Source organism: Zosterops lateralis (assembly GCF_965231275.1).
Source record: "Zosterops lateralis genome assembly, chromosome: 3".
NCBI classification, from domain to species: domain Eukaryota; kingdom Metazoa; phylum Chordata; class Aves; order Passeriformes; family Zosteropidae; genus Zosterops; species Zosterops lateralis.
The window spans coordinates 70376345-70401993 of record NC_139764.1 but is presented as its reverse complement, the minus strand read 5'-3'; the positions used below and the strand labels follow the sequence as shown (position 1 = coordinate 70401993).

Here is a 25649-nt window from a genome sequence, read left to right as displayed (position 1 = left end):
GTTGGTGGTACCTGTTACACTATACTTCAGGAAGAAAGAAGCAGGTCAGGATAATTGGGTCAGGATAATTTTGCCATGAGAACAGGGTGAGATGAACAGGTTCAGGACTCCATGTGTATGCTGATTTGCTGATTCATTTGTTTAAAATGCAGGAGGTTTCTGATGTCAGCCTGTGGCTCCTCTAGCTGCCCACAGTGTTAGCCATTCTTCTGTTTACCAGTGAAGTGTGAACCACCTAATTTTCTCATGTGAGGGGTTACAAAAAGGTGGATGAACTGCTTTCTCAGAATTTCCCTGGTACTATTTTGCAGCTGGTATACAATTTAAAAGTTTAAGAACAGCTTCCTCAGAGATGGATCTTAAGGGACTATAGTAAGAAAACATGATTCTCAGACCACTTTTATGCAGAGGAAGGGAAAGGTGCATGTGCAGAGAGACATCCTGCTATATCTGAATTAGCAGATCACAATCTGGGCCTAATTCATATTTAATTGTATGCAGTGTCTTATGATGGTGGGAAGTGGTGAGGGAGGTGGATAAGAAACCTTTATATAGCTCAAATGTCTCTTGACACAGGGGGTGTCATTCTTGTGCATGGGGGTGTATAGAGGAGCACAGAAATGAGGCTCACAGACATTGTAGGGCAGGCATGGAAAATAGAGGTGCTGCAGTGGAAACATGGTTAACGACACCAGAAAGGTGTAGTACTTCTGGAGGAAACTGTGGTTTATGTGGCATAACTCTGCCTTTGACTCTCTGCTTTCTACCAGAGTACATTTTCAGTACTTGAAAAATGCAGCAGACTGTGAGTTAGTTGTACATTGTACCTTCCTGTGCTTTTGATTTCCTCCTCTGCGGAATGATGTACATTGAAGCTGGCTAATTTTTAGATCTGCTGGAAGAGAACTGTGTCTCAGTATATTCAGCATGCTTTTTAAAATGAGTCAAGCATAGCCATGCTGTGTTCTGTCCTCACCATTAAACCATTATAGGAGAGATACCTGACAGGAGACAGCCAAATCCATCTTGCAGGTTTTGCTGTATTTGTATCCATTCTGGAAGAAATGAGAGAAATGGGCTTGGTGGTATTTATGGATTTTCTAATGGCCCACTCTGTTTTTCTTCTTTCCTTTTTTTTCCCCCCAAAGAGCAAGAGAAGAGATCTAGAATTCTGTATGATACCTCCTTTCTTCATGTAACAGATGAGCTGCAGGAGTGTTTTGACCTCTGCCTTGAAAGTTTGTGTTTTTAACATAGAGGAGATTTGAAAAATACTGTGCCTAGGTGGTCACTACAGAAGTGTGCAGCTCATGAATTTTTCAGTTTATTGCACATTGTCAGGGGAAGAGATACACCAAGCAGTCTGATGGTTTCTTTCCCTCTTGGGAAGTTTTCCACTTGGAAGCATCACTAAATAGAATTAATATCAGGGTGCCTTGGAGAGTCTGGTCAGCTGGACATCAGTGCCTCATATCCTCGAAGAATAAAAAATGGGGGGGGGAAGAAAGAGAATAATGAAAATAGAGGATAATCTGCCCTGTGTATTGATTGCATAAAAGGTCATGTTTGTTTGTTCCTAATCTTTGTAGAAAAGAGCCTTCGGGTTTCTGCAAAACTACTTTACAGCAGATGAGCGTGTGGAACAGAGAATGAGGTGGTTTCAGTTGTATGAAGTCACTGCACTTGCCTGAGTGTGGAATAGCTCAGTGGTGAGTGAAGGAAGGAAAGGGCCCCCATCCTGAGGTGTCTGTGGGGCTCCCAAAAGCAGTAGAGGCAGCTGGTAGCAAGGGAAGGGATCCAGGAGGTATTTGACCATTGGGAGACCATCAAGAGAAGAAGGTGCTTCTCAGTGGGGAAAGTTCTGAGGGTCTGGGATTAATACTGTGAGATTAAACTATCTGAGGTTGATAGTGTGGTTTTGGGAGATCACTGATGCAATATAAGTGTTGGCAAGGTGCTGCACAGGACAGCCTTACCTGCCATGGCTGCACATTCACAAGGCTTCTTTTGAGGTGCGCTGGTGGGTTTTTTGATTGCATAGAACTGATTCAGGGAGCAGAAACAAAGCAGAAATCTGGCATTGCCAAGAAGAGCTGAACAGTTTTCTTCCTGAGTCAATGTGAGGCTTTGGTGGGAAAAGAGGAACTTCCCTTTTGAAACTGACTGAAGTGAGTCAATTCTCTCTTGTGCATAGTGTGACTGATGAGAAAATACCTAATCTAAGAAATGAGAGAAGAGACTGATTTTCATGCCTGGTATTAAAGCACAGAACAAGGAAAATTGGGTAAATGGGAATTGCATATGCAGTAACATGAATGGTCTATACAAAGGAGAAAAGGGTGAAAATTACTAGCAAAACACTAGTTGTGTAGGTGCTACACTAACAAATAATACACTTGCTATAGGAAGAAAAGAGAGTTAAGTCAGGGAAGAAAAGCGGAAGATCTTTTTACCATCCAGACTCTTTTTACTAATATACAGAATCAGAACAGCCACTGCTGAATGAGTAACCAGATGCAGAAACAGCGAGAACATGGTCAAATAGCATTCACGGCCTGAACACAAATACCTAAAATTATGCAGGAAATTGGTAAAGTTTCGTCAATGAAGTTGGCACCTTGGAAACAAAGAGTAGCATGGATGCAGTAGAATCTATTTGGCCAGAATCATTTTGTGAAGGAATTATGAGAGACTTGTTGTAGATCTCTAGCTTAGATTTATATCCAGACAACTTGTCTAATACTATGATATAATGATACGTTTTTTCTTTACACAGCCATCAATAGTTTTCTTACCAAAAGAGTAATTCAGAATACAAGTTGTGTTATTTTGGAATGTAAAGGAATTGCTGACCCTAAAGAAAACATGATTGCTTAAAAATGAAGATAAAACATGAACTGTGTTTTCTTGGTGTAAGTTAAATGAGATGAAAAATGTTGGTTATTTTTTAAGATGAACATGTGTTAAATTTAAAAGAACTCTTTTGTAAACATAAGTGAGTTGAAGTACTGGAGACTTAAATAGAGAAAAGGTTCAACTGGAATCCCAAGTAAAGGAAAAGGAGAATTGTGGCAAATTACCTAATCATTCTAGCAGAGACCCTTTTCTTGGGAGAGCTATCAGGTTGATAGCTGGATTGAATGAAAAAAAGGAACAGATTATCAAAAGAAATCTCTTCTTGGAAGTTGTGATGGAACAAGAACTGAAAGTATTAAGCTGAGTTAGAATTGATTTATACTTCTTAAAAGTTAAAGCAGTTAATAGAAATTTCTTTAAATACATAAATAGAGAAAGAAGAAATCCTTCTGTTGTATAGGGAAGGGTGGTTTTGAATTAGAGCCTTTTGTTCAAAAGTTAAATAAATACCTTTGCTCACTTCTCAGTAAGAAAAATAACAGTGTAGGGACAGCGACAGGATGATGAATGGAAACAAGGTTATGAACATGACTACGGTCATGGTGGAAATTCAAGACAGAAACAAATTCCAAGTAAATAAAGGTGTGAAATTGCAGTGTACCAGCTGCATGTGGTTACTGCCTAGGTACCAGTTCTTTCCCTACTGTAAAGTTACTTGCAGTAGCTCACCCTTTCTCATGAATGTTTTATACATGTAGTGTGCATGGCTCTTTCTTGTCTTAGAGCTGAAGTGCAAATCTTTAAAAAATACTGTTTTGTAGCTTTTTTTAAGTTACTTTGTGTTATGTTATGCTTCAAAAAAAAAACCCCTGTAATGCTGTAGAGTTTGCTTTTTTACATAAAATATTAGGAGGACATTCTCATCTCGGAAAATGGCTGTTTCCACTGTGTATGCCCTGGAGCTCATTGAACTTTCCTGTGAATAGATTTAGCTCACTGGAAAAACAAAAATCTATCTCTGTTTCCTCTTCCTCTTATCCTCCCCCCTTCTTTTAAAACTGAGTTTGTTTCCTGTCAGATTAGCGAGTTAAATTGGCTTATGGGGAGGACCAAAAGAAGTGCCAGATTTGGTGCAAGATAAGCCTCTAGGAGCAGGAACAAGCCCTTGAGGGTCGACCAGCAGGAGCAATGTTGAGGTGTTTTGTGATTGCCCAGTCTTCAAATCCCGTGTTAGTGCAGTAGGGCTGCACGTTGCCCTTGGAGGGGCTGTTATTCAGGGTAGTGAATTTTTTGTTTGCCCTTAGCATTGTGCCTGCAAAAATACCTGGTCTTTACACACCTCCTATAATGAAGTTTTGGTCAACAGCAAAAGTCCTTGTAGCAGGACTTGTATCATGCAGCTAATACTGTTTTGCTTGGGTTTTGACCTAATGCAGGGAAGAGTACTAATATGCATCCAATGTAAATTGTTTTACTTCTGAGTCCTCTCACTGTGTACCCTTGCTTTTCTCAAAGGTTGATGGCTCCTGATGGAACTATATGAGGTTGTTTTGGAGAGATTTTCTTAAAATCTTTATTGTGCTTGGGCTTTAGAATATGCTTTCCTTCATGTCTGGATTTAATTGTGGATAATTTTGGAGGGAAAACAGTTTTCTTACTTTGGGAAACTCAGCATACTGGTGGCATCTGGTCATTGTACTGAGCAATCAATCAATCACTTGATAAAAAGGGGCAGAAATGAGAGATACAGAAAATAAACTACATAAGCAGAATGCCACCAAATAACGTTTTTCCCTTGTCCCTTTAAAGGATTTAATGTCTGCAACAGTGGTTGTTCACAGCCCTGACTAGAAATGGGAAAGTTGTGATGAGGCATTTAGTCCTCACACTTACTAAAAGTAATGCACACATATCTGAGGCAATCGGGCCCCTGTAATGATCCTTAATTCCAAACTTCCTTTCTTTTGTAGAGCCTGGTGAAAGCTGTGAGCACTCCCTGACACTGCCCAGGAATTGGTGCATTTCTTTGGGGACCATTTTGCTAATACAGTTCATACTTGTTAAGTTTTGATTTTTGTTTGGAAAAGTAGTAGGAAATGCTTTCCAGGAACTTGCGATCATGGAGTTTTCTATTCGTATTTGCTGTTGTCAATGCTACTACAAGATTGCCAGCATTTTGGACCAAGCCATTGCTTGTAACAGAGATGTGTGAGATTTTACATTAGGATATCTATTAAAAAAAACCAAAGCAATCAAACAAACAAAAAACAAACAAACAAAAAACCATAAATGGTCCTGTCAAATTAAAAAATAGGAAAAAAAGCTCCAGTCTGAAACCAGTGTATTGACTGCTGGTAAAATAACACTAAAGTCTCTGACAGCTGAAAGAGAGAAACGAGGAAAAGCAGGTTGCTTTTAAGTTTTTCTCTTTGTTTGTTGGCAGTGTGCCCATACACCCCATTCAGGGCTCTAGAAATGGTTCACTGACTTGAAACTCTGGCTGCTTTTAATTGTGTCAGTTTTATTTGTTTAAGTAATGTGAGGAAAATACTGAGCTAGGTCTCTCAACATTATATTATCGACTTTACAGACATTTTTTTGTCCAACTCTTTAGACACGTTAAGAGGGATTCAGGTTTTAGATTTGTTTTGCTGGTTTCCAAATGCCATTTCTTCACAATGGCTTTGAATTGTTACTACACCCTCAGAGAATGTCACCATGAGCTATACATTTGCACAGTAAGTCAGACAGCACCAAATCCATCTCTAATATTGAAAAGCTGTTGAGATCTATTCAAGGAGAGAACTGTGCAATTCATTTAAAGTGGGTTTTTTTCAACTTTTTGTTGTTGTTAAAAGTGCTCAAAAAAAGCAGAAAAGTACACCTACATAACATGATTCCTGAAAACATTACTGTTGCTGTACTTAGGCTTTTAAATATGTTTAAAAATCTCTTGTAAATAGAGTGCTTTGTTTAGAAATCAAGTTCTGTTGCTAACAGTAAATGAGATAAATAAAAACATTTTAGAATACTAATAATGTCCTGCTTTAAATTATGTTTTAAGCAAGTATTTATTTTGAGGTAAAGTAGAAGACAATGTTGTGTGAATCAGATGTTAACCTTTTGTCATTTTCTTTAATAGTAGCGAAACTCAGGAAAAAATGCAAACTCTTACTGAGACTTAACTGTATTTTCATTAAGTTGTAATTAAACAAGTTGACAAGCATCCATGCTGTGTTCAGCATTGCAGGAAAACAGGAGCTTATGCCTTTGAGGTTCCCTTGTGATTAGCACCCATCTGTGTTGTGCTGATTGTCTAGTTTTGGAACATTCAACTGTGTTCTTATTTTGGGGACAGAATACACATTGTTTAGTTCTTTCCTTTCATCAAGATTTCCCTGGTGGCCACTGAAGAGATGTGGATGGACCTAAAGATGGACTCATGCCACAGGCAGTGTCTGTTGTTTCAGTTGAGGAGCGGTGATGTCTTCTTTGGGCATATTCTGAACTTGGATGTTTCTTCATTGTGACAAAGATCCCCTTATCACTATACAGACATTTCAAAGTGGAGGGCTTGCTTGAAATATTACTGCCTTCCTGGGTGGCTTGTTTCATTGGTTTATGTACAGTTACTGTCCTCCAGTTGCATTAGTAAGAACATTAGCATTTTTATTTTTTCATGCCTTAAATTTTCACTTTTAAAAAAAGCCAAGGTAATGATTCAGGGAACAGATATTATACATTTCTTCTTTCATGTGTCCCATGGCCCTCCCATGCTATTCCCTCAGCTTTTAAATAATGTTCAACCCCTAGCCTATAAAATCAGCATTTTGTCTCACGTTTCACACTGTTAAAACATTTGGTGGAAGAGCTAAGTCTAGTATAACTGGATAAGTAAAACCAGCCTTTGTCCTAATGAGTGAAGCTGTGTTCTTGGTTACTTTGGCTACTGGAAAAATTGTAAGTGTCTGAGCCACTCAGTCAGACCAGTAGTGGTAGTGTCTTGTGCTGGGTACCCTGAGAACTTGGGGTTTCAGGAAGCTGAGGCATAGGTGCTTTCACATGATTCCATTAAAATAAATATTCAAAATTATTTTATAATTTATAATTTAGTCTATTAGTGCTGTGAAAAATAGACTTTGCAGTGGCATGCCTCTTCAGAAAAACAGTTAGAAGTGACACAGGTCCCCCAAAGTAGCTCTGCTGCAGAACCAGAAATTGTAATCCCGTTCTTCAGTCTTACCAGCACTGGGTTAGGATATCAGAATCACAGGAAAGCTTAGGCTGGAAGAGTCCTCTTTTTTTATATGATTGAGCATCTTGCTGAAAGCAGGGCCTTGGATTGGGTTATTCAGTGTCTTGGTAAGATGAGTATTAACTATTTCCAGCAAAGGGAACTATTACTTTGGGCTACTCTGCTTAATTCTTTTTATAATGAGCAATTTCTCTTTGTGTCTGAAGCTAGTTTGCTCTGTAGCAGCTCAGGGGGAACTGCTCTTGCTCTGGGTCCTGTTCTCTGTGCATCCTTGTGAAGAAACCAACTCCCTATTTGTGTGCTGACTATGAACTGTGTAAGTGTCAGTTCTTGTGCTCTGCTAAAACAGTGTCTTGGTGCTGCAGCCCTCCCAGGAATGGTTACAGGGAGCCCATGTCAGGGGTTGCCATCTGATTTGTACATCTTCCTGGTTGCACTTGTCGAGTAACAGATGCGAGTTGAGTGTCACTTGGCTTTTTCTGGCATGTGACTGATTTGGGATGGCACCTGCAGTGAAGATTTCCTTCTTGACTCCATGGTTCAGCCAAGTAAATGCTAAAGAATGGATTAAGAATCAGTCAGAATACATTTTTTTCTATTTCCTCTGAGGAATTAACAAACAATGGAAGAAAATGTGTTATAACTCTCCTGAAAGACCTCTAAATGTGTGTAAATTGAGGTATTTTGTAATACTCTCTGTGAGTCCAACTGATCTCATTCACGTATTGTGTAATTTCTAAGGTAAAAGTGTACTGTTACCACTTTATCTCCACCACCCCAAAGCCTCCCTGTCATTTAACTCGATGATCATTTTATTTAATAGTTTGATTAATCAGATTTGTCCTGGAATGCTTACTTACTTAATTGTACGTAATTTGTTTGGAATCGTGATGAAAATTTTCATTGTATCAGAATCAGTGGTAAGCTTCTGTTGACTTCAGCTTGTCCAAGATTTTTCTACGTCAGTGTAATATTAAAGTATTTATCAGTATTTATTTCACTTGCCCTGATGATGAAAATTTCCTTTTCTGTGAATGAAAATACAAACCCATACATAAATCATGCTAGGTAGATAAGATTTTTGGTGTAGTCAACAGAAATTCACCATCTCACTTGGGATATTTGAATTGCCCATGTCATCAGACTTTGTTCAGAGTGCCTTCCTCGTGTCTCTCATTCTTGCTGTATCTTTGATTCAGCAGATCCATGTCTCAGATATAAAGAATGCAAATTATTAAAACTTTGATCATAAATTAATTTGCTCTGAAGTGAACATTTGCTCTCTTTCCAGACCTTTTCACTTCCTGAGACTTGTTAAGAATTTTTGGGGATTTTGAGAATACAGCATTTCTTGTGCTTCATCTATGAATGCTATAGATGGAAAAGGAAAATGTTATTTCAGTTTTGCTGATGCTGAAAATAGATTCTTTTTACTTGTTTGGTGTTGGATGGGGTTTTCAGTGTATCCAGGACTATAATTTGTAATATCATCTGCTACAGTTCACGCAGAGGAAACTGTTACTCAACATGTGTGTGTTGTAGGATGGTAAATGGGGTAATTTGTCCTGTTGATTATAAATGTAAATACTGTTTTTAAGGCAATGGTAACCAAGAGTGTTTTTCCTATTTACAGAGCAAGCTTTACATGGACGGATTTAGAAGCCTAAAAGAAGGAGAACCTGTGGAATTTACTTTTAAGAAATCTTCCAAAGGCCTTGAATCAATACGGGTAACAGGCCCTGGTGGGAGCCCCTGTTTAGGAAGTGAAAGACGACCCAAAGGGAAGACAGTACAAAAAAGAAAACCAAAGGGAGATAGGTAATTACCTTACTTTGCTATTCCCCTTTTTTTTTCTTTGCAAGTTTTTTCCTGAAATTGTGTTTTCAGCATTTATTTGTTTGTGAAGGGAAATCCTTCTATGCAAATTTGGTTTTTATATGTAGCTTAGTAATTTAATTAAAGCCGTATCTATACAACTACATCAATCACTCACTGATTAGTTTTACTTGAGAAGGTTTTATTAAATTAGAGGGAGCCTGCAAAGGAATATAATATTATTCTGAAGATATTGCTCAGACTGGAGGGAAAGGTCAGTCTGAATACAGGTAAAATAACGTCATGTTTAGGTGAGAATTGTGCATGCTAAACAGACTATCATTTGCAGAGGGGTTTTCAACTGCATCAGTAAAAAATGTAGGTGCTTCAGTAAGGGTTGAGATGTATATAATTTGATTAATTATATTTTTACTTAGTCAACAGAGTATAAGGTGTTTTCAAAGGTTTTAATTCCTGGTGGTCTGAGAGACTGTTGTAATAATACTTTACAAATTTTAGTTAATTTTGATTGCTGCACTTCTCTCTGCACATGTGCAGCAGTCTGACTTGCACTGCATTGTTGCACTTTATTTTCTACTTCTAATGGCTTGAAGAAATTCTGAATCCTCTTCACTACAAAGCCACCTGCACCTTGTTTGTTTAGGTGAATTCACCCTTTTTTCCTCATGCTGTTGTCCAGCCCAGTAGCTAAAATGACTGAGGTCAAGGGAAATACATATTTTGTGAGGATCCTAGGAAGAACATCTAAACAGCCAGGTTTTGCCTGCAGTATTTAATATATGGCATGACTGAGAGGTGATGGCTCTCTTCTATTGCACATTCTGAAGCAAAGAGTAGCTTGGGAAAGATAGGGTTACTTGGAAAGGCAGTGTAGCCCAGGTTTGAGAAATTTGGGATCAGAAATCTTTACTAGCTACAGATGAACTCCACTTGTCTTAACCTCTATAAAAGGCCCTTTTCTTTGTCTCCCCTCTTTTTCTTTTTAATTTTTTTAGTTAAGGACTGGAGACAACATGATATTTGTCCCTCTTTCACCTTCTTTGTAAAAGCTAAAGGCCATAAACAAAATGTATTGATGGTGTAACAGATCAGAGTCCATAACCACAACAAGGACATACTTTGTAAGCTGGACAAGGATTTCTTTTTGATTGCTCTCCATATCTGGCCTTTTAGAGTCATGTTGCATACAATGGCTGGGTTTGTTTTGTTTGTTTGTTTGTTATTTCTCACTAGGCTTTCGCTATTATTCTTATTTAAATCATTGGGTTTTTCCATGAATTTTAATTAGTATTACCACTGTCCTTGATGTGTCATACCTTGGCAGCAAATAAACGCGCCACAGTCATGCTGGTATGGTCCTATTGACCTATTTGTTGCACATGTATATGAAGGAAGACAGTCCTTGCTTCAAAAACCTTGAAATTTAAATGGACTAGTTGTAAGCAGTCAGGGAAGACTACATATTGAAAGAGTCAGGGATTTGAACAGTCTACACTACCCAGTGTAGTAGATGCAGGGGGAAACAGTACTTTCCAAGTGCAATTCATCTCATCCTAGGGAAGCATCTGAAATGCTAGGGTTGAGTCTTGGCTTACTGCTCTTCCTCTTCAGGGACTACAAAGGGATCCTAGCTCCAATCCTGTAGATGCTTCCCATACAAGTCTCTAAAATGAACTGAGATGAAGTCTGCTTTCAGTCATGTTTCTTCATAGCTGAAGCATAGAAAAAATTGAACAGATATACCCTGAAAAAACAGTGCGGGGAGGCTGATCTATGAGACAGTGTACTCTCTAATGTTCACTTGCCTTTAAAAAAAGGGAAAATTCAAAATTAATTTGAATTAATTTGAATGTGAAAATGTGGGCAAAAACATCTACCCACTTCTGTCTCAGAATTCTTACACTTAAGTCATAAGACACCAAAAAAGGCTGAAATTTGAAATGTTTGAAGTAGCATTGACATTATCACTCAGTGAAAAGCAGTATCTTTGCTTGAAGGAAAATTAGTTTTGAATGCCTAGACAATAAAAAAGGTACACCTCCAACATGTCTAGTGAAAAGTTTCTTGAAGATTGCTGTTGTACTGTGAGAACTGCCTCCATTTATGAAAGCTAATTCCAACTTCTTGTGTTCATCTCATTTTATGTTACCAATGTAAGAGTGTGAGAGCCCAGCCTCAGTGCATCTTTTTGTCTGGATCCCATTTGAATAGATTGTTACTCTAATTACTGAGAAGAGCTAGAGATAGCAAAGATGGGGGGAGAAAAAAGGGAAAAACAGCCATATGTGCAGACAGGGAGGAAAAAAAGTCATGACACTGAGGCTACCGATGTTGGTGGATTTTGTGAGGATCTCTGCAATGGTTGCTATAATTTGCAGTGTTGTTACTGTGGGGACCTTGCTGTGATAATACTTCCCCATTGGCATCACTGTGGGCCACATTAGTTTTATAAAATAAGTGGGAATTCTTTGTAATTATTGCCAGTGGCATTGGCCACTTGGTCATTTTTTCTCAGTCAGTGTGTTGGTGCACACACACATGTGAGGAAGGGAAGATTTGTGGTCCATGTGGAATGAAGCTGTGGCTCCAAGCAGCCTGCAGGCTTCAGGTTCTCAGACCTTACTTTAATCTATTGCAGTACATGTATGTACTTTTTCACAGTATTTAGAGAAATCTGGGCTAGAGAGGAGGTTTCTAAATGAAGCTCAGCTGGGATTTTCATCTGACAAGTTCTGGGTTCAGAAGAGGTGCTTTATGGCAGAGATGCACAGAGGAGAGGCTGGTCTCTTCCTACCTGCCCAAGCAAGGGGATGAATTTGTGAAGAGTTGCATTGTTACCAGCCACAGCTTGCTTTGTAGGAGCCCTTAACATATGCCAAACAGTGTGCTTTGCTTTGGCAGTGAGCTGACACAAAAGTATGCTATGCTGCTCTCTAGGAATGACCATGGGGATCTGATGCAGAAAAGATAAAGTACTCTGAAATCACATATAATCAAGTACTTAGTAACTTGTAGGCAAGTCTGTGATTTAGAGTAGAGCAAATGAAATCAGAACCTAACCCACCATCTCAGTGTAAAGTTGAGAGGAAAAAGGGATGAAGGAAAAAATTACACTACTTTCTTTTTATTTTTTTATTAAGCACTCCCAGTGTTTCTGTCACCTAAAATAAAACTAGGTAAAGGACTATTGTATGAGTTGTAATTATTTATATAGATGGGAGAATATTCTTTAATGCAGTGTACATTTAAATAATTTGATCCACAGACCTTTGGGACAATATTAATAAAGGTGCATGATGCTCACAGGACTGGAAGCTAGAGTTATCTTTGGGAGCTAGAGTTATTACCCAGTATCTCTAAATATTCCTGCTAGAGGCTCAAACTTGGATAGTTTCAGCAGAGTGTCTGTTATGCTGTGTTTGTTTAGCCTGGCACTTGCTTCATGTGGAGTGTTTTGGGGAGATGGGAAAGTTGACAGCTTTTTTTTTTTTTTTTTTTTTTTTTTTTTTTTTTTTTTTTTTTTCTTCCCTTTTTTGGGGTTGAAATCTTTATACCAAAATGGAAGTAATAAAATAAAGCAAGAAAAAGAAACAAGGAAAATAATTAAGATAATAACTCCATCTCCCAGTTCTAATTTATGTCATTTCAGTCCTCTGATACCTTCTGCTAACATCACGCTTGTGGCAGGGAAGCTTTTTACTACGGGTGACCTATGTCAGTAAGTGATTTAGATTTAAACATGTAATAAATAAGCACTATATTGTGAGATTGGAGGTTGACATGAAACATTTCACTGGCTTCGTTTATAGTGCAGCCCTGCAGGTAAACGGTGAGGAAGGGATTTAGGAGCTGCTTAAAATGATGGAGCTCAATGAACCATTGCCAGTGGATAAATAGTGATGCTGAATTACACCCTGGGATATGGCTGGTGAAACAGCCATGTATTTGTAGCTCAGTTGGCTAAACAATAATGAGTACTGCAGCATGGATATAACACTTCGAAAACTTTTTTTCCAATGCAGATAAATATGAAGGAGGAACAATTAGAAAAGAAGTGTTTTTGTGTCAGGATGTTATAAATTATGTTCACCAGTGACTCTTGAATATGACCAAAACCATAATTTTCAAACAAAGAAAACATAGTTCTAAACCACCCACAGGGTGGAAATACAGCCACTTAGGGAAGAGGGAGGTTGTAATTAAATAATATAATTCTCCCCTGATGAACTGTCATTTAAAACTACTTTGTGTCTGAGTCAGACAGAAAATGGTTTTAATATCTGAAGACATTCTGTGGATGATCTGAAGTGAGACTATATTAAGAAAATCTTAAAGGTCTTCTTTAAAAGCTCGTGATCTGCACAAACAGCCACTCAGCTGGTGTGATGCAGGAAGGGATGACACATGGTGGCCTGCCACGGAGGACATTTGAATTAAAGTTAACTGGAGAGCTAGTTAGGACAGCAAAGTTACATGACACTAAGTTACATGATACTAAGTTACTTCAGATATTGATATTATATCAATTGATATTATATCAATTCCATCTCTACTGATTGAACCACACTCAAGTGTATGATCTAACTTTCACAGAAAAGCCTCCTAGGGCTGGAATGGAGCAAACTTTTGTGTAGGAGATATGAATAACGGGAGTAGTATGGGCTGGGGAGGAGAGCCCTGAGCTGGTACCAACATGGCAGAAGCACATAAGACCCATGCTTAGCAGATGGGTGGAGAAAGCCTGCCAGTCTCTTCTCCTGAGAGTGAGCAAGGGCAGGCTGGTTGTCACTGTCCACAGAGGGGATACATCCACTTGGCCAGCCCCAGGGACCTGCTCCGGGCAGATCCTGAACAGCTCCAGAGTGAAATAGGGAACAGGCAAACTGAGTCACCCAACCAGGGAAATGGATGACAAGTCCAGGGAGTTGTAGCCTTTGGCACAAAATGGTGTCAGCATGTTACTGTCAAACGGTGAAATTTTCCTACTCCTCTTCAATATAGATTGCATTCACAGTTCTGCCATTTTCTAAAGAGGAAGCTGACACATAAGTAATGCAAAAATTGCATGGTCTACATTAGTTTCTTAGAAATACAGCCTTGCAAAAGGACCTTACTTGAGGACGGTGTTTCAGCAGTTGGATCACCTACATGAACACCTCCTCCCTGACTCCCTTTCACCTGGTCTTAGATGGCAAGAATCTCTTCATTCCAATTTTCATTCTGGCTTTTCCCATTTTTCAAGCATAGGGCATTTTCTTGACTATTTACTCTTTTCCTGCATCAAAATGATTTTGTTGGGTATTCAGTTGCTCTTCCCAGTGATCTCTGAGACAACCTTTTAAACATAGAATTGAAAGACGGCCATAATTTTGTTCTCTTATGTGAAAATTGCTGTATGAAATTAGGTCCCTTTGGCCAACCATCATCTTTCCAACAAGGGCCTATATTTAAGGAGAAACTGTAAAAAATAGGAAGGTATAACTTTCTGTCTCTGGCAGTAGTGGTTTAAGCGTTCCTTCAGTATTGGCAACTAATCTGCAAAAGACAATTAGATGAAGTGTTAAGTACCTGAATTTGCTGGATGCAACTTCCTTTTGTATCCTCAAGCAAAGCTTAGTATTATTTGTGCAGAGTTTTACAGAGTTAACAATTTGCATGTTTAAGCAATAGGCTAGAATGGGGATAAACACCACTCTTATGGAGTTATGCTTTCTTACATAATTTTAGGATTGATATTTGCTGACTGTGCCATAATAAGCCACTGGCATGAACTGCTTGTAACAGAAACAGCAGAATACTGATTAGAGAAAAAAACCCATATATTCATTAGACAGCTCCTGTTAAAATCTACACCATCCATCTGTGTTTAAAGGGAGGTCAGCAGTCACCACCCTCCTGCATAACAAACACACAGTGTGCTTCCAGGACTTGGTGTGTCCAGTCTGACAAGAGCAGAATCACATCTTCAAGAACAAGTATTTTTGGTATTAAAAAAAATGAAAAGAAAGTGGCTTAAGGGAGAAAAGAGAAAACTACTGCCGCTGCCTAGTGTGCATAGCTCCCAATATCTAGGGACCACACACCATGTGTCATGATTTCTTCTGTGGCACAGAGTGTGACTAAACCAGTCTTCCTGAAGTGCCTGAGAGAACTATGGGTAAGTGCTCCAGAGTGAGAGCAGAAGCAGGAAAACCTCACCTCTTGGAAGACAGCAAGCCATGGCTAGGCTGGCTTCTACCCCCAGATCCAGCATACAGCACTGGGAGCTGCCTTTCTCAAAATATACTAGATTTCTCTTCCATAATTCTGTAGCTCAAACAGTCAGGAACCAGGATGCAGAGCTGAAAGATCGGTGCTTGTGTGTTGGGGAAAAGTGTAGAAATGGTTACAGCTGTGCATAACAGCATCTCTAATATTTGAATATAAAGTTTTGTCTTTCAGAAGGCATAGAAGAAATCCCATTCAAAATTTTAAATGGAGAGAACACGGTTAGATTTGCAAAGCCAAGTGTCTATACTTAGATGCAGGCTACAAAGCTTAATTTGATCCAAAGTCAGTTAGGTATTTTGGGATACCTTGGCACACTGTAATGTGCTGGCTATACAAGCAATTCCTCATTCATTTGAAGGGCCGTTTTTTGGTTTCAGACAATTTAACTACCAAATTTATCACAAGGCCACTTAAAGTAAGATCTCTTTTCAGATCCTCCATTGCTGGTGAACTTGCATGACCATGCAGTGTTTTAGCCTGCTCACTTGAGTCCAAGCAGGAATTGGGCTTTGCACTTAGGCCTACAAATCATCAAAACATGCAAAAATATGTGCTGCCTTTCCATTATGTGTCTTCTGGTGGGGCTTTTCATGTGCTTCAAGTAAATGCAAATACCTGTGCCAAGGGAAGGTCCTGGAACCTGGTAGCCATAATACCACTAAGTAATATCCAAGTGTGTTTTTCATCATTGCAGGCTTTTGTATTAAGAACAGAATAGAACCTGGAAAAACTTTTTGGTGTCTGTTTGTATGCATGTATAGTTAAGAAGAGAGAGGCCCCAAATTTTTCGCAGTGTTTATAATAAGAAATCCAAATTTGATGCTAAAGTAAGTTGATTCAATTCTGAAAGCATACCAGGAACAGATGAGTGAGTAGGAAGGTGTCGTTCTTATGCAGCCTCATGTAGAGTAAAGCTGTCCCTGCACAGCAGATGGGTTTCTTAAGTACATACACTGTTTTTGGAATGCAGAATATTTTTCTTTAATCGGATGTCTTCTCTAGGCCTCATGTTTTCTGACTATTCCACTCTCTTTCATCAAGGGGTAAACTCTCAGCATATGTTCAGGCCTTTGCCTGCACTGATATACCTAATGATCCCACTGTATTCTTACCTGTACTAATGATTACACGTACCAGAAGGAATTTAGAAGCAAAAAAGAATTGAGAACTTTGCTCAATTTAACAGACTTTATGCATAAATCCAAAAGAGTATGTGTTAAAAGTATCTCAGTAAATAATTTTTTAAAAAATTATTCTGTTTCTAAAAAATCTTCTTAATATAACTGGCATCTTCATCTTTAATTTAAATTTGTTTCTCAGTGTTTAATTTCTTACTACTATACTATTTCCAAGTAGACAAAAATAAACAAAAAAGTGTAAGCATGTTCAGGCCAAATCAGTAAACGTAAATCTTGTGCTTTGAAAACAGCAGGGAACAGAGCATTATTTAAAGATATTTTCCCAGTTGTGAAAATTTGTGTTTTAAGTTGATACTGTGCTGCTTTCTGCTCATGTGACATGCTATAGCTGTCAATGAACAGGTAACAGACCTGCTCACAGGATAAGCTACTTTTTAAAAAGGTGAGGACTGCCTGTGCTGTATTTTCTGACAAAAATATTCAGTGTAATTAAATAATTAAAACCCCAAATCTTCTATTTTAGGAAAACAAATGCATTACCTTGCTTTGCTTTTTTTTTTTTAATATATGTTGCACTGTAGCATCACCTAGCAAACATACTCAAAACATGTAATAAATATATATACAACACTGAGAACAGATTATAATGGTGGAATGTAATTGTCATATAGTTTGGCCTGTTGAAAAATATATCAAAAACTTGAAAGCTGGAGAAAAGTGAATTATATCTGCTAAATCAGATATCCCTGAAACATTTTCTCTGATTTACCACTGTGGATTAATATGATGCTTTTTAGAAGGAATAAAAGTTCTGGAGCCCTTTAGCTTCAAATTAATAAAGACTATGTGGTAATGTAATTCCAAATTGCTACAGCTGTTTCTTTTATTAGCTGTGGCTTCATGTTTCTGTCCTTGACACTTAAAGATCAAACCTACTTAAATATGAATAATTTAAAATGTGAATTTACTTCAATATCTTATTTTGCCAAGAAGCTCAGCAGCTCATTATATAAGAGGAATGTGTCACTGAGGTAGTCATCTCCGTAGTGGTGGTGCAGGCACGATGCTGCTCTTCCCACTGTGCATCCCCCACCCCCAAAGTGCTCTGTGCTAGAGCAGTTATCCAGCAGGTAATGACACACAGGCTGTGTCCTGAAAGAAGTCATAGGTCTTTAAGGGCATTTTTACACAAGGAAAGGGAGGCTTATTTCAGGAAAAACATACCAGTTGAAGCCACCCCTGCACAGCAATGTGGCATCCTCCATCCAGAAGTAGCAGGACTGAGTGGGACTTTGCAGTTGCTTCTTCTGGTTATAACAAGCTGCTCAGTGAAGAGACAGTGGAGCTCAAATAGAAATGTTCCTGTTGTGTCGATGACCCCTCAGGCAGGGTCATAGGAAGGTATTTCAAGAATAAAAAGGTAGGGTGAAGATTAGGAAGAAGCAGGAACAGGGAAACAAACCCAGAGAAGATGAGGAAGGAGGGGAATGAGAAAGGACTTAGGGAAAGGCGAACAGACCATTGAAAAGAGTGTCAATATGAGAAGCCCAGATCCTTTCCAAGGCTCCAAATGGTTATCTCAATGCTGGTGGCTCTGCCACTCTCCAGGGACTACAGAAAAACCTGAATCTCCCCATAGGCACAATCAGGGACTCAACTGAATTTTCCTCCATTTTGAAAGATTGCTGCAAGTCAAGAGCTAAAGCACAGAGAGCTGAAGCATAGGTGGTTTGTGAGTTCCTGCTCTTCAGCCTTGCAACAACCATGGTGATGCTAGTGCATCTGGGAGGGTTGACCTGAAATGGGACTTTCTGCAATATTCTGCTTATTGTGTGTTCCCTGTTCACCTAGTGACACACATAACACATCTGGAGTTTGTTTTGCAGAACGACCAAATACAGCCCTCACAGTTGCTCAATTTGAGCTTTGCCTTAAATGTATCAGCTGCTATAAAACAGTAAGTGCTCCATGGGCGCTGGTATTTCAAACTGGGCACTTAGACGAGTGTTCCTCTGGAAAATTATTTTGGCTTTTTTTTCTTGTGCTCCAGAATCCTGTGCATTTCTCTGAGACCAAATAAACCACACAATTTTGTAGCAACATTGCAAAGTAGTTAATGTTTGTAATGCATGAAGAGATCTTAGTGAGAGCCCCAAAATCAGTATTTTTTGTGTTCTCCATTTAGCTGGATTTAGTGGTGAGTTCAAGTGTTGAATTCAGTAGGCAAAGAAAGAAGGATACAATGACTTGTATTTCATGCAGCAAATGAGAAAAGGCCCTATAGGAGAACTCAAATGTGAGTTCACAGGGTGTTGCTGCAGTGTAAAATGTTTCCCTCTCTTTCAAATACTGAATTGATAGATAATGGGATTTGTAGAAATTAGCCTGCATACTCCCCTCACTAGTTGGGGGATGTACTAGTGTAGGATGAGGATGAAGAGAGTTTCAGGGAGGTAGCGGAACACTGCGCAAGTGAGAGCAAAGGTGCTGTGGCCAAGCTGGAAGAATAGCGAGCTAAGTTTGGCATTATTTATTGGGAAGAGGGAGCTGGGTTTGCTCAGTAACAGTGGAATGGTTAAGGAGGAAGGAGTTGTGAAAGTTCACTGTGAAATATGGGAGTGAGCTAAACAATTTCTTTTCTTTGATCTCTATTAATTTATAATCTTACAATGTTGAGTCTCCTGGCACTAGAGCTGTTACAAAGAATAGCTGAAAATACAAAAATTTATTTAAATTGTACTGGCCTTGTGTTGAATGGCTGCCTCTACTCTAGAAGTCACTTGGAGTTTTACCCTTTTAGCTGTTGGACAGTTCAAATGGTAAACATTTAATTTACTTTAGACAGCTCTGCAAACAACAGCAAACTACAGACTGCTCAATTAATGTTGCAACAGCCTTTGCATCAAAGTTTAACGAGAATGCTTTGATTTCTTTTAATAATAAATGAATATATATTCTCACCAGTATAAAAAGCTGAAATAATTCAGTGTTTCAAATTCAATTTCTGAATTCAGTGTTTAAAATTAGTATCTTCACCTTTTTGTTGTGCTAAACTAATACTGTAAAACAAAACAATAGAGTGTGTCAGTGTCTGCCTGAGATGAGTTGCACTACAGAATTATGCAGTGTTACTTCTTCCATCAATAGTTGCAATAGGATTAGAAGTTGTATGTAGCTCACATGTAAGCCTATTAATTTGCCTTTTTAAAGGTTTTGTTTCATTTACATTCTTTCTCCCTAGCTTTTATAAATCACTTCTTTCTAGTGAGTAAATGCAAAATCTCTCCTTTCCTGTTTATCAGACTAATTTTTTCAAGTTCTTATGTTTTGGTATATTTTTTAAAGAATCACAGTTAGCTGGTCCAATAATAATTGTTAGAAATATGTGTCTATACCTCCTTTTAATAATTAGTTAAAATGTGTAAGCACTTTAGTTTTCTAAGTAAAAAAATAATCCTAAGAGTGCATTTAATTTATTTGGTAAATAATTCAATGTGATTTTATGTTATTAAATGTGGGAATATCATTACTCACTTCACTAGTGAGAAATTCTAGAATTTTTGTCCTTATGTTCATTGTGTAGCAAACAGATTTTACTTGGATCCCAGAAATAATTTTATCAAATGGTTCTTTCTTAGTATCTCTCATTTCTAACTCCCTGGAGCCTCCTGAAGTTATCTTTCTCCTTTACAATTTTATACATTTCTCTTATACATAGAAAAGAAACATCTGGCATTTTTTTAATGAGAGCTATCTGCTCATTGACCAAACAAGGAGCAAGGAATCTGTTGTATGGTTGATTATTGCAAGAAAATGAGGTAGCAGCCTCACTAATAATCGCTAAAATTTGTATTAACTGGTGCTGTTTCATTTTCTGAGTCAGCTAATCTCATATTTTCACCCTTTCTTTCACAAGAAAACAAATCATGTTTAAAAATGCCTGGTGTGGAAAAATGGTACTTTCAAATGTAGAGATTAGAAACACTTAAAACATACATATCTGTGGTTAAAGATGCCGACTCTTAATTCTCCCCTGTCTAGAGCTTTCCTTTTTTATCTTTGAAGTTCAGTCATTATTCCATGTCTGTGCCATTGGTTTATTCTTGTATCCTACTGAAATTAATTCAGGCTGTTTAGATCCAATCTTTTTAGAATATTTATGAATGCAACTTATCAACAAGTTTACATTTTGTGCAGCCTGTGGAGTTGGATTTTGGAATTTGCTTTTTTAGTAGTTCTTTTGTGGAAGAGAAATCTTTCAGGCATGAATTGATAGTCCAGATCTTTTGAGGTCTGTCTGTGCTAACCTATGACCTCCGTTCTTAGGAGGTCAACATCTGAGGGCAGGAGATTAAGGCAGTTAAAAGATTGGAATGGGAACTGGAATGGAAAAATTAGCCAGCACATTTTGGGTGGAAAACATCAAAGTCATCAAACAATTTGCTTATTTTAAACTCAGTTTAAGGGTAACAAGCTAATTGTACTGTGTTTGTTGATGCAAGCAATTTATATTATTTGAGAACATAACCACTAAAGAATTTTTTTTATTGGGGAAACATAATGCCTTTTCAGTATAAATGCACTACATATAATGTATTCTAAATGCTTTTGTGCAACATTTTTAGATGATAATTCAGGATTTGCTCATATAGTCTGTGTACATTTAATTAGCTGTATTGCTTAAAAACAGCAATAGTAAGTGTTGTGGAACCTGAAACTTGCTTGGAGTCTGCTGAAGACTCCTTGCTGTTGTTGGAGAATACAGGTGCTCTCAGTACAGGGGAAAAGTTATTCCCATATTAAGATTTTCTGACTCCGATGCTTAAAATCATTTGTAAGCATCTCTCCGTGTTTCAGTTTTTGAAATGTGAATTCCTTTCCCATACAAATGTGTGACCAAGACATGTTCTTTTACAGATTATAAATTGACTTACAAGAAAAGACACCATTGTCTCTTTGTTCTTGTCTGACATAGTTCAAAATTCATTAGTGTGTGTTTTTAGAAGAGTGACAACTTCATCTTTCATCTGTGCATTGATTTAAAAAAATGTTATTATCTAGAAGAAGACACCTTCCCACATCTGAACAATTATGCAAGTTCAAGGATTTGTGTAAGCAATCACATTTTCTTTTTGCTTGTTTAAAGTGCAAATGAAAGTGGTTTCAGTGTCATAGGCAAAAGCCAGACTAGTGTTTCAGCATGCAAACCTACCTAGCAGGAAAGAAAACAAAAGTTCCAGGTACTTCTCAGCTCAGGCTCTGACTAACCAGTATATGGATTACGGTGCTTCTCCTATAGGTATGGCTGCTAATTAAATTAAAGTACTATAATACAGTTACACTCAAGCAGAGTTTAGGCTATCTCTAAACCTCAATGTAACCGCCACATGTTTTTATTGTTCTTTGGATAATGAAGAGTATGAGATTTAAACCCCTTTGCAAGCCTATAACTTTACAAACTCATTCCTCTAACTGTGAAAACCTTCTTTTTTGCAGCTTTTAGCCCTGATTTGCACCTGAGGGAAAATAGAACAAACTTATCACCATAATTTTTTGTTCTTTCATGGAGGGAAAGCAGGAGAAGCTGTTGTGGACTACAGCAGCCCGTGGACTGTTCCCAGAGATGCAGGCACTGCTTTGTTTTCTTGCTGCCATTTCACTGGGTTAGCTGGAGAAGCTCTGCCAGCTGCAGGGGTGGCCAGGCTGGCTGTGCTGCACCATCCTGGAGGCACTGCCATTCCTGGATGTGTCCTGCATCCTCGCTGCTACTGCCACAACTGGCTGTGGCCTGCATCCCTAGGAGTGCCACAGGCACTGAGAATCACAGAGCATTTGAAGGGGCAGAACCAACCCTGAAGGTTATTGTAATCTTGGAGAGCTGTTCCCTGAGTTCTTGGGATAAAATGGGGTGGCTTCTGATCAGCCATTTTGGGATTCCTGCTTGTCAGCACTCTCTGTGGGAAAATAATCAGTGGTTGGAAAGCTAATTCTGTTTTACAGAATGTTTTTGGTTACCCACTTGTGGTAACTCGTGAATCCTTGGGAAGGAACAGAGGATTTGCTAATTAGTAAAGAAAAAAATGTTAGCTATAAAGATAGCGTGCCTGAAATGACTGAAGATAACTTTGTTTGCCTGAGCCATTTCTATACCTTCCTTCTGTTCTGTATGCTTACCAGTAAACACTTCAATCCAATCCTCCTTAGTCCATATAATACTTAAAATCACTGTAGTTTTTTATTACAGTAATGATTGTGATTCTTGGCTATTTGAATTATTAGCAAGTAGTGATACATACACATTTTTTGATCTGGAAGGCTTGCTCCATGGGATTTTTGATGGATGTTTGTAGCCTCTTGTTTCAGGATGTTTGATGATTCAAACACCCTGTCCACAAGCCTGCTTTTCTTAATATCTTTTGCCCACTCTTTAAAACTAATATATATCTTCCCGAGATCTGCAGATTGAAAACTACTCTAGTGCACACTCTGAAGGTGCTGGAGGTTTTTCATCCCTTAGTAATTGTGGCATTAATTCTAATTGTGCTAAGACCTGCCTCCAAGTTTTATGTGCAATAGCTTATGGGGCAGAGGAGACCGCTTGCTGAGTTTGTGGAAGGGTTACTCAAAACACAAAGAAGTTATAATGCAATTTTTGAATGACGTGGAAATTAATTTGACTTACTTATGATGAAACCCTGCTTTGTTTTTGCTTGGTCTTTTTGAGAAATTGCTAGAGAGTATATCCTCAGTGCCCTCACATCTTTTCACAACAAAAAATGCTGTTGAGATAGACAAAACTGTTTAGAATTACTGCAAATAGTATTTTTCAGGCTTACATGTTTGCGAAGGTTGAAATTTCTGGCATTGCAGCTGTGCCAGATTCCTGACTGCAGACCCTGGTGCTCTTGGAATCAGTGTCTCCAAATGGACTCTGTAATTTTCCTCAGCTGAGTCACTTCCTTAGTATGAACAGCCTTAAAGAGATTATTACTTCTGCTTTGCTTTCTAGGGTTTAGCCTGCACTGCCCTCCTCCTTTTCAAAATAAGAACATATCAGAAAACACCTTTTGTAGAAATGCAGTTGAGTTCAAAAGATTTTAGAAAACTGGATTATTGGTGGCCTTTTTTTTTTTTTTAAGGACTATTGAGGTTTGTGTTCCTCATCTGTTTCTAGCTGCTGATTTGAATGAGAAGCCAGAAAAAAAAAGCATGTTGGTTTTGTTTCTAAGTAGTGGTTGAAGTTGTTTCCAGCTGCCAGGAGAACATGAATGTCTATGAGATACCTCAGGTATCTCATCAGTTATTAGGTGATAACTATCCATAAAATCTTTGGAAGTACATAGTGATAAATCTAAGATGTTATATATAAATTTTCTTCATGACCCACATTTTTTGCTTAATTCTTGCATAAAATACAAATTAGTCAAATCTGAAAGCTTTTGACTTTGTCAGAGTAAGTCTTTACACCAGTGGAATGTTAAGATGCGTTTTATAGAAGATTGACTTCAATTGTCAAGAGGAAAAAAAAAAAATATTAAAGGTGTCGTACACACATACAGTATATACAATAGATTTATGAAAGGTTACCTCAGTTGCAATGAAAAAAGTGGGTGCCAAAAGAAAGATAATAAGTTATTGGGTATTAGACAAAATGAAACTATAATAGTGTAGCTGTGTTAACTCACACTCATTAGGTGAGGTAACACCAGAAGTAAAAATGTCACATGACCTTTTATCATCTACAGTCTCACCTATGTACAAAGGTCAGTTGAGAGTTTCCAAAAACCTGCAAAAAATCTTGAATTACAGATTCTGGTTGAGACTGTAAGTCAAAATCTATATGAAGGTGGTGTTAGTACTGAAATTAATTGTGACACTCTATGTACACTAATCACTGTAGTGAAACATCCGACTGCAATAATGAGATGCTGTGTTGTGAACAGGATACCACCATGTTCCCTTGCTATGGTAGCAGGTGGTAAATTTGCTTAAGCTTGCATATTTTGTTACATTGTAGAGTTCTACAGTTTGTGTGTGGCATATAAATCCATTTTCATTTAGCTTGGAAATGTTTTATTCAAGCAGCTTCTCGCTTAGTCAAAGAAAAAAAGATTCCACAGCGATGTGTTTGTTTATTATTATTACTATTATTATCATTAATTAATGCAAACAAATCTGTTTTTTTTAAAAAAAAAGAACTGCTTTGTTAAATGATAGTTCAAGTTTTTTAGTTTAAAAATCCTTATTTCCTTGAAGTAGCCAGCTGTGACCTCTGAAATGGTTCATTCCAATCAGTGTGTAAAGGCTAAATCAGTAGGTAAATGCTAAAGGTGCCTACTAGGAGCAGAATCAGGATGGAAGTGAAGGTGGGGGCGTGAAGAACTGGAGATGGGAAGGAAATGTGGTAAAAGGGGTTACTGAGTATGAAGTAGGTAGTTTGTGGGACTGGGGCTGACTGAATAAAGAGAAGTGGAGGATGAGCAGTGTTCACCCCTTCATGACTGATGGAGGCAGGGCTGCTTCTGATCTGATGTCTTCTATGAACTGATGACTTCCAGTGCTTGTAGACAGGTCTTCAGATGCTTCTGCCTCAAACCAGGCCATTTGTAGTGCTCACTTTCCATTCACCCCCATTTCTCTCGCAGAAAGGCAGAGAAGCTTATTTAAAGTGTATATTTCACATAATTCAGAGGAAGGGGAGTACCAAACATGGGTCTGCTGCAGGCTGATCAAGAGAGAGAACAGCACAGGTTGTAACTGAGCGCTTTGCATTAGTGGTCCAGGGTGCATGGCTGGCCAGGACTCTGGGGTACAGCTCTTTGCTGGGGCAGGCTGGGGGCTCATCCCCTTGTAGCAACCCAGGAGCCCCAGACACTGTGTAGGGGGGTGTACAGTAGCTGTGAAAGCCAGTGCAAATGAAAGTGTGGCACAGCTGTGGCTGCAATGAAATCTAGTGAGGCAGTGGTTTGGTGCTGAGAACCAGGTTCCCTGCAGGTGTGCTGTGACTGGAGTCCCAGGGTGCTTCCACCTGGGTGGGGATGGGCTCTGTGACAAGACAGGCACTTGTAAAATTTCCCCTCTTGGTTTTTAGACAGACAGCACTCATGACACTGCAAACACAGGCTGAGACTGCTGAGATGCTCAAGCAATGTGGCCAGGAGAGTTCTCCTGATGATACTGTAATAGACACAGCCCTAGAGACCTATTTGGCAGAATGTGCCAGTAAGGTAATTCTGTGTGTGCTGCAGTCTCTTTCCACAAGGGAAAAGAGCCTCTCTGAAAGAAAGACAAAA

At 38.5% G+C, this 25649-nt stretch overlaps 1 protein-coding gene across 5 annotated transcripts in view; it reads left to right on the top strand.

Annotated features, from left to right (window-relative positions):
• LIN28B (lin-28 homolog B) overlaps positions 1-25649 on the top strand; it is a gene marked incomplete at its 5' end in the record, with an annotated part of 84768 nt that overhangs the window by 38262 nt on the left and 20857 nt on the right. For all 5 annotated transcript variants that reach the window (XM_083858118.1, XM_083858116.1, XM_083858119.1 and 2 more), the window contains one exon: positions 8745-8929. In XM_083858118.1, the coding sequence (XP_083714244.1) occupies positions 8745-8929 (185 nt within the window). The remainder of the gene's footprint in view (positions 1-8744; positions 8930-25649) is intronic.